Source organism: Lipotes vexillifer, unplaced genomic scaffold (assembly GCF_000442215.2).
Source record: "Lipotes vexillifer unplaced genomic scaffold, Lipotes_vexillifer_v1.1 scaffold134, whole genome shotgun sequence".
Classification (NCBI taxonomy): domain Eukaryota; kingdom Metazoa; phylum Chordata; class Mammalia; order Artiodactyla; family Lipotidae; genus Lipotes; species Lipotes vexillifer.
The window spans coordinates 2678040-2688540 of record NW_006787464.1 but is presented as its reverse complement, the minus strand read 5'-3'; the positions used below and the strand labels follow the sequence as shown (position 1 = coordinate 2688540).

The following is a 10501-nucleotide window of genomic DNA, read 5'->3' as shown; positions in this document are numbered from 1 at the left end:
GCAGGACATCACACTGGTCCATTACATTGATGGTATTGTGCTGATTGGACCTAGTGAACAGGAAGTAGACTTAGCTGGTAAGACATTTGCATGTCAGAGGGTGAGAAATAGATCTGACAAAATTTCAGGGGCCTTCCACGTCAGTGAAATTTCAAAGGGTCCAGTGGCATGGAATATGTCAAGATATACCTTCTAAGGTGAAGGATACATTGTTGCATCTGGTTCCCCTTCAACCAAAAAAAAAAAGAGACGCAATGTCTAGTGGACCTCTTTGCATTTTAGACGCAACATATTCCTCATTTGGATGAGTCCTCTGGTCCATTTACTGAGTGGTCTGAAAAGCCAATAGCTTTGAGTGGGGCCTAGAATGACAGAAGATTCTGCAACAGGCTCAGGCAGCTATTCAGGGTACCCAGTCCCTTGGGCCATATGACCCAGCAGATCCAATGATGGCTGAAGTGTCAGTGGTAGATAGAGATGCTCTTTGGAGACTTTGGTAGATTCCTGTAGGTATAGAGCACAATGATCTTTTAATTTGACTTAATTTTAGAACCAGAACCTGAAGAACCTGAAGACTTTTTAGTAGGTGAAAACCTTGAAGAGGTAGAAAAAGAGGCTAAGAAGGAAGAGGAAGAAGAAATAGAAATAGGTTCAGAACAATCAACAATACCAGCCAATTTGGAACGACTTTGGTCCTTTTCCTGTGACTTAACCAAAGGCCTTAATGTGAGCAGCCTTGCCTGGAATAAAAAAAATCCAGTAAGTTATCAAACATTTTAGTAATTCTGTCTCTAGCATTTAAGGGCACTTGTCAAGTACTAATGAAAACTTTTTTTCCTCAGCTATTAGGTAAGGGATTTAAATGGACATAACCCCTTCCTAGTTTTAAAATTCCTCTAAAAACAAGTTCATGTTTTTAAAAGGGAAAATGCAAACAGTTACAAAATGATGTTTTTCTCCTTTAATATGAAAATGTCACCATTTTTATTTTAGGAGATGTACTTGGGACATGGCATTCTCTGAATCCATATGAGATATTAAGTGAACAAGAAGATAATATATATTTATTTAGTTTAACATGGTACCAAACTCATGTGCCCAAATTTGTATTCTCTTTAAAGTAATCATATTTGGAAGTATATACTTAATCCAGTGACCCTGAACATGTGCAAAATAATTTTGAGATTCCTTAAAATACTATTACTACTAATAGCAGCAAATACTTAAACAGCACCTACTATGTACCAGGCACTATTGTAAATGTTTTACTTGTATTATCACAACTCTACTATTTTCCTCATTATGTTGATGAGGAAACTGAAACACAGAAAGGATAAATAACTTGCCCAAAGTTATATAACCAGTAAGTGAAACAGAATTCAAACCTAGACATCTGGCTCCAGAGTTCTTGCTTTTAACTACTGCACTGCTAAGAATCATCCTGAGGAGAATTAGATGAATCATCAAGTGGGAGAATGGTATGTTTGCTTGTCAAAAAGAGACGATTGTAGAGTAATGAGACTTATTTTTTCCTGAGGTTTATAAACTCATTCTGAAGACATGATTCTCCACTAGTTATTTCAAAAATCTTTTGTGTAATGGAAGTATCTTTGGAATAAATATTTGGTGTATTTTTAAAACGGTCAAAACTAATTTGTTTAAACTGTCTTATATTATCCATGTTTTAAGAATTAGCCTTATTATTTTATTGCTACACCTTATAAGGTACTGTGTGCAAACATGATAGTTGTTATGGCTATTAAATGGGTGAATGGAGTCAAATGGTACAAACTTCCAGTTATAAAATAAATAAGTCATGCTGTAATGTGCAGCATGGTGAGTATAGTTAATAATACTGCATTGTGGGCTTCCCTGGTGGTGCAGTGGTTGAGAGTCCGCCTGCCGATGCAGGGGACACGGGTTCATGCCCCGGTCCAGGAAGATCCCACATGCCGTGGAGCAGCTGGGCCCGTGAGCCATGGCCGCTGAGCCTGCGCGTCCGGAGCCTGTGGAGAGGCCACAACAGTGAGAGGCCTGCGTACTGCAAAAAAAAAAAAAAAATAATAATAATAATACTGCATTGCATATTTGAAAGTTGCTAAGACAGTAGATCTTAAAAGTTCTCATCACAAGAAAAAAATTCTGTAACTATGTATAGTGATGCATATTAACTAGACTTTTTGTGGTGATCATTTCACAATGTATACAAATATTGAATCATTATGTTGTACACATGAAACTAATATAATATGTCAATTATACCTCAATAAAAAAATTAATGCTAAAAAAATCATTTTTGTTGAAACCTAAATTACACAATTCTTAAATTATGTATATTATTTTTGAATAAACTAGAATACTTTTAGTATGGATTTGTCTTTATAAAACTATTTGGGAACATCTTGTAGATAAGTGAAATTTAATAAATCAATAATAACCATGTAATAAGGACAGATGAATCATTTTTAGAAACTGGATATACTAGCATTTAAACATTATTATTGCTATTGAGAATAGGATTAATTTTGAATGAAGCTAAAAACTATATGACAGATGCCATCTATCATATTTATTAATTCATTCTACAAATATTTATTGAACATTAACTCTGTGCCAGGAACTCTGTTAAGGCGCTGGAGATACAGTAGTAATTTAGTCACACATAGACACTGACCATATAATACTTTCCTATGTGGTTTAATAAAGAAAATAAATAATGCTGTGGGAACATATAAGAGAGGCTTGTGAATGCTTCTTAGAGGAAGTGACGCCTATGCTGAGTCTAGAAGAGATGAATAGGAGTTTGTCAATGTCAATATAAAAAGGGTAGTGGTGAAGAGTATTTTAAGGCAGAGGGAATTGTGGAGACACGATGTTGGCTTGAAGGTAGGGTGGTGGCAGGACGGTGTTTGTAATATTTCTGATTACAGAGAAGAGGCAGGGTTTGGTCGATCATTAAACTTTTGTCCATACATACTTATAGAGTTGATCTTGAACAACAAGAGGGTTGGGATGCCAACCCCCCATGCAAATGAAAATCCAAGTATAACTTTTGACTCCCCCAAAACTTAACTACTAATGCCTATAGTAGTTGACTGGAAGCCTTGCCAATAACATAGTCAATTAACACATATCTTGTGTGTGATATGTATTATATACTGTATTCTTACAATAAAGTAAGCTAGAGAAAAGAAAATGTTATTAAGGAAATCATCAGAGAAAATACATTTATAGTACTGTATTTATCAATACCGTTAAGCTTATGTCATCTGTTTAACAGATGAATACTCTGTCAGTACCTGCATCAATACTGTCTTATATGATACAAAACACTGTTGATGTTACATGTATTACTAACACCAGACATCAAAAGTGAAAATATCATGTGAAAAATAAATTCATATTTATTTACAGTTATAATGATTTATGCATTGATAATGAAGAAGCAGCAATATGATTGCTTTATGGTAGCCTAGTGTAATTGATATGATTGCTTCAGTATAGCCTAGCCTATAAACTAATGAGTGAATTATTATAAAGTTTTTATGACATACAGTATTACAGTCATATTCATAATACAATTTTGGAAACACTGTTACATTTTTAAAAAACCTACTTACCTGTGATGATAGGCTGATATGCAGTTTCTCCAATTATGAGAGAGAGGCATACTGTATGGTAATGTAGTTCTTTGAAAGCAAAGCTATAAAACAGTAAGAAAACTCACATATTATTAATTTTATATTGAATATCACTTATGCCTATATAAGGATAGACTACTATCTACATATCTTTTATGCATTCATGACAAATCTTCTTAATTTTTTTGATATTTCTAGGTTATGCAGTTTGTGAAATTTTCAAATTATCTCAAATCTCTAAAAAATTTTCAATGTATTTATTTAAAAGAATCCATGTATAAGTGGACCTGCACAATTCAAACCTGTGTTGTTCAAGGGTCATCTGTATAAGCACTTCTGGAAATGACCTACTGTATTAATCAGCTCGAGCTGCCATAACAAAATACCATAGACTGGATGGCTTATAAAACTGAAATTTATTTCTTACAGTTCTGGAGGCTGGGAAGCCCAGGATAAAGGTGCCAGATGAATTTGGTTGCTGGGAAAGGCTTTCTTCCTGGCTTGGCTGTATCCTTGCGTGGTGGAGAGAAAGAGCTCTTGTGTCTCTTCCTCTTTTTATAAGGAACCCAATCCTATCAGATTAGGACCCCAGCCTTATGACTTCATTTAACCTTAATAACCTCCTAAGTGCCCAATTTCCAAATATAATCACATTTTATTAGGTGTTAGGACTTCAGCATATCACTTTTAAGGGAGGAGACACAATTCAGTCCATGGCACCTCCCTTTAAAAATAAATGTCTTTTATTTTACATTTGAAATTATTAGGTCATTATTTAAAACCCATAAGACACTATAATGCAATAATACAATTTTTGAAGATTATCTCAATATGTAAAATAGCTTGTCAGCAATTTTTTTTGGGTGTGTGTTTATTCTTCAGCCTAAAAATGTGGTTATTTTTACTATTATTTTGCTTATGAAGATGGAAATGTTGAGTGAAAATAGTTGGTATATTGGTATTTTTTAACCTCAATTGAAATGTCATCACTATTTTAACACAGTTCATTAATATGCATCTTTATACATTTGCTGATATTTTTATGCTGTCTTCTCTTATTTTTAATTTTTTGTTTCTTAGGACATTTTGGCTGTTGGCTATGGGCACTTTGGATTTAAGGAGCAAAAAAGAGGATTGGCTTGCTGCTGGTCAATAAAGAATCCCATGGTAACTAAAACAGGAATAAGACCTATTTTTATTTAATTAAATGTTCACATAATTCTCATAAAGTAGTTAGTTTTGTGTGATCATTAAACAAACTCAAGAAAGTTTTACCAAGCAAGACTTTACTTTCTTTGGTTTAAATCTATAACAATAAAACAATTAAAATTTGTTCTTGGGCTTCCCTGATGGCGCAGTGGTTGAGAGTCCGCCTGCCGATGCAGGGGATACGGGTTCGTGCCCCGGTCCGGGAAGATCCCACATGCCGCGGAGCGGCTGGGTCCGTGAGCCATGGCCGCTGAGCCTGCGCGTCTGGAGCCTGTGCTCCGCAACGGGAGAGGCCACAACAGTGAGAGGCCCGCATACCGCAAAAAAAAACCAAAAAACAAAAACAAAAACCAACAACAAAAAAAATTTGTTCTTACACTTTATTGGATAAGGTAAATTCATTTAATAAATATTTATTGAACATCTACTATGTGCTGTTAGATATGATGATCTAGGGCTGAACCATTATTGTTTATCACTGCCTGTTATAAAGAAGAATATATTTGCAAATAAAAATTCTTTAAAAATTAAGTTTCATTTACTACTGGGTTGTTTCTCAATATATAAATAACTCCTTATCACTTTATAAAATATATTTCTGCTCTCCTCGATAGATAGAAAATAGATTAATATAACTCTCTTACTGCCATGAATTTTTCAAAGAGAATGAACAAGAATCAGTTATGCTTTTTGTTAAACAGCCCTAGTCAACCTGTTACTTTACAGCTTTAGTTTTAAGTCACAACTGAAATGTAAAGTGGAAAACTTAGAAAAAGATCAGAAGAGCATATAAAAATGATTAGAGTTTTTATAAATAATCCCCCATCTGTTAGGAAGCTGGGTGTATATAGCCTAAAAGAAAGGAAGAAGCAATTTTAAACGTGTGGAAGGGTTGACATAGGATTCATCCTCAGCAGGTTATCTTCTTTTCCATGTAGGTTGTTAGAAACCAGAAAGGAGTTGGATTAGACATTAAAACAAAACAAAACAATAAAACTCTTGACAGAGTTGTAGAAAAGAGTAACTTAGAGAGTTTTGGAGCTTCCTCTATCCTTGTTTAGAATGATTAGATAATACAAGCATCTGAAACAGATACTGGAGGATAGGAATATACGCAGGATAATTTATTTGGTGTCCATTATTTGTATCTTTAAGACGGTGACTTGTGATGATCATACAGATCCTGCTGGAAGATTACCCAAAATGATAATTACTGTAGAAACCACGTGCTGTATTTCTTAAAACTACTGAGCTCTGAGGATTCATCAAAATAAAGGAAATGCCCAATTGAAGTTTTATTCTCATGTATACAGGAAGTTAGGAAAAAATGAGTAACTGAATGCAGACTAACTCTCCTCATATCCCCACTGCCACCAGCCTAGTCTTCAGCCACCATCATACCCACCTTACTGCGGTCTACAAAACCAAGGTTAAAATGTAATGTAATTTCTTTTTTATTCAGTGGCCAGAACGTACTTATCAGAGTCCATATGGCGTTACTGCTGTGGATTTTTCAATTGGAGCACCTAACCTTTTAGCAGTTGGCTATCACAATGGCACTATTGCAATTTATAATGTACAGAGCAACAGTAACATTCCAGTTCTGGATAGTAGGTGAGAATCCCAAGAATTAGATAAACATAAAACATGTGATTTTTTTAGGGAGAAGGAGAAAATTACTCTAATGTTATTTAGTTTTGAGTGAATGTTTATATTGCTATTGAGAGTAATGCCATTATCCTTCTAATGTTATTTAGTTTTGAGTGAATGTTTATATTGCTATTGAGAGTAATACCATTATCCTTCAAGCATTTAATAATTCCTCATAATGTCTCTCCAGCTGGAATGCTCTGCTCTAATATCTCCTTTTCATCCTCTCTGCCTCTTCACCAACAAACTTCCTTTGGCTTGACGGTTTATTCTTTTCAAAAATTTTAAATATCTCCAGCTTTATTGAGGTATAATTGACAAATAAAAATTGTATATATTTAGATTGTATGACATAATTTTTAAAGGCATACAGTGTGGTGATTTAATATATGTATACATTGTGAAATGATTACCACAGTCAAATTAATTAACACAACCATAACCTCACATAATTACCATTTTATGTGTGAGTGGTGAGGACACTTAAGATCTACTTTCTTAGCAAATTTCAAGTATGCAATACAGTATTATTAGCTATAATCACCATGCTGTACATTAGATTTCCAGAACTTATTCACCTTATAAATGAAAGTTATATCCTTTATTGCTTCCGTGTCACCTCTTCCAGGAAACCTGCCCGTTCTTTTCTTTTGTGCATCTGATACATACCTTTATTGTAGCCTTTATTGTGCTTTGTATAAATTATTTACATATATATCTCCCTGAGGAGGCTGTAAGCTCTGAGGGCAAGGATTATGTCTTCCTTACCTTTGTATCCTCAGTATGTCACATAATATCAGGCATATAACAGGATTACAGTAAGTGTTTGATTAAGAATGAATGAATGAGACATATTGAGAAAATAAAATGTTAAAGATATTGAAAGATATCTTAGGTTTTTATAATTAACCAGATACCAGTGGAGCAAAATGAGGCGTTATATTTATATTACTGTTTGCATAAACATCGCAATAACTGGAAATAGGCATTAAAGCAGGTGTTCTTTAGCTTAATTTTGAAATTATTTACATAGTTTTGTAAGCGTGAGCCTTTGTGCTTGTTTCTGGGAAGAGGGTCCATAACTTTTACCAAATAATCAAAGATATATAGACTTTAAAAAATTCAGAACTAGTGATTTGGAGAGTTTGCATAAAAAGTCAAGGGAGTCAGTACTAGGAACAAAGCAACCCATTAATCTGACAGGAAAGCAGCCAGTAATCTGAGAAGTGATTATAATTCATCATAAAACTTTTAAATCTCAGCCCTAGAGAGAATCAAGCCAGTGGGCAATCCTGAAACATAGGAAGAAGGGTGAGGTAACTATTTACTTGAATAAGACTTAAATGACTTACTCATTTAAGCTATGAAAAATATCCTTATAAAGATGGAGATAATAATATTCAATGTGTCTAAAATAAATTAAATTTACACAACTAGGAAAAAGTAAATGAATAGAGTAAGAGAAGTAGATTCTAAAAAAAGAAAATGTTTGCTTTTGTATCCCTGATTTGATAGCTAATATAACTAAAGGCAATAAAATTTTCCTTTTGTAAGAAATGAGAAAAACACCAGTGAATATTAGCAAAGTGATTTTTTTTCCTGTTTTTCAAAATACTTAAAGTAAAAGTCCAGTTTTGAACAACAAAAGTATCATTCCATGAGTAGGTCATGATGCTCTAGGGAGCTGTCCTTATCACTTATACTCCAAGTCGCTTATACTCCAAGAATTTTAAAATTATTATAACTATTTTATATTTCATGCTTTTCCCTGTTTTAGCGAATCACCTCAAAAACATTTGGGACCTGTATGGCAACTACAGTGGATAGAACAAGATCGAGGGGCAGCAGGTGATGACAAAAGAGAAATACTAGTTTCTATATCAGCAGATGGAAGGATCTCCAAATGGGTTATACGGAAAGGACTGGACTGTCATGGTAAAAATAAATAAATACACACACAGACACCAAATTATCTTTCTCTTGTTATGTGCTGAATTAAAAATTCCTAGTGAACTATGTATAAGAGGTGACAAATTTTGGTTTGGCTAAATAAGAAAAAAAACTGGGCTTGGTCATTGTTTTTCTAAGCATCTAGCTCTGGTATTTGCTAATTTTAACCTAATGACCTGCAAAGGATGGCAGAAATCATATTATTTGCAGAAGGGACATATTATATCTACATTATTATTTCCTGTGGTAAATAATATATGTATTTTTTTCTTTAAAGATTTGATGCGTTTGAGGAGAACTACTGCTAGCAGCAGCAAAAAAGGAGGGGAAAAAGAAAAGAAAGGTGAAGCTTTGATATCTCGACAGGCTCCTGGAATGTGTTTTGCTTTTCACCCCAAGGTAAGTTATTTCAATCTGTTATTTACTATTGCATATAACAACTGCTGATAATTGAAGTGTATTAGGATATAAATCAAGACAAAATGTCAGCATATTAATAAATATTGCACCTTGTAAATAAAAAAGTAACACACATAGGTATCATAGGTGTCAGCCTAAGGTAGAATGGCACATTCCAGTTGGCGTCCTTTTTCTGCTTTCTGGAGGAAAGGTCTGTATTTCTGAGCAACTATGGAACTATCTTTACAGCTCCATGTTTAACTTGAATGCCCCTCCTTGCCCCTCTTTGGTGCTCTGCTGCTTTATCATACTTTTAGAAACCAAATCAACTCTATAGTCCTCCATATCTCAATGTGAGTGATGACTCATGATTCTGGGGATCAGGAAGACCACTTAAGATCATGTTTGTCAAGACCAAAGTCAAGTCAGAGCACTCTTAGTAAAGTTCTACTTTTCTAATTCTTTTTATCCAGAGGTCCTTTGGAATCAGAAATTCAGCCACTATGACAGACTTGCAAAAACACATATCCTATATATTTTCTGTGATATGTAATATGATTATCTCTTTAGTGACACCATCATCCACCTACTTATTTAAGCCAAAACTTGAGCTCTTACTCTATTCTACCCTGTTACCCAAATGATGTTTAAGTAAGATTGTCCCACTCTTTCTAGTCCAAGTCTACTACTGCTAATGTGGTTCAGGCCTTTATTACATTTCACTTTTACTACTGCAGTCATATTCTAACTGCCTTCATTCTCAAATTCCTGTAATCTACTTTTCACCTTGGCTCTAGAGCAGTGGTTCTCAATGTGGGCAGGGAGGGGAGTAGTTTCCCATCAGGGACATTTCACAATGTCTTGAGATAGTTTTGGTTGTTGCAGCTGTGGGGGGTGGGATGTGGGGAGAAGTGCTATTGGCATCTAGTAGGCAGAGGTCAGGGATGCCACTCAATACATTACAATGCACAAGACAACCACTGTCCTCCCCTGACCCAAACAAAGAACTAGCTGGCCCAAAACATCAATAGTGCTCCTTTGATTTCTTATTTGATTGATGCGTTATTTAGAAGCATGTAATTTAGTTTCCAAATATTTGGGGCTTTTCCAAGGATCTTGCTGTTGATTTCTAATTCAATCCTATCATGATCAAAGAACAAACTTTTTATAAACTGAGTCTTTGAATTTATTGAAATTTGTTTTAAAGCCCAGAATGTGATTTTTACTTGTAAATGTTCCCTATGCACTTGAGAAAAGTGTATATTCTGCTACTGTTGGGTGGAATGTTCTGTGGATGTCAATCAGTTTAAGTGGGTTGATGGTGTTGTTCAAGTTTACTATATCCTTGCTGATTTTCTGCTGATTTCTTCCATTAGTCATTGAGAGAAAGAGATTGAAGTCTCTGACAATAATTGTGAATTTTTCTTTTTTTCCTTGAAATTCTATCGGTTTTTGTTTTATGTATCTTGAAGCTTTGTTTTAAGTGCATAAGTGTTTAGGATTGTCACGTTCTCTCGATTAATCAGCTCCCTTATCATTATAAAATGGCCTTATTTATAACTGGTAACATTCTTTATTCTGAAATCTATTTAGTCTGATATTAATGTAGCTACTCCAGCTTTCTTTTTTTTTTTTTTTTTTTTTTTTTTTTT

The 10501-nt window shown here is 34.3% G+C and overlaps 1 protein-coding gene across 1 annotated transcript in view; it reads left to right on the top strand.

The window, feature by feature from the left end:
- The window catches only part of LOC103077476 (WD repeat-containing protein 78), a 97441-nt gene extending 92597 nt beyond the window's left edge, over positions 1–4844 (top strand). The window contains 2 exon segments of the mRNA XM_082931175.1: positions 551–759; positions 4722–4844. Of these exon segments, the coding sequence (XP_082787301.1) occupies positions 551–759; positions 4722–4844 (332 nt within the window).
- Positions 4845–10501: the final 5657 nt, after the last annotated feature.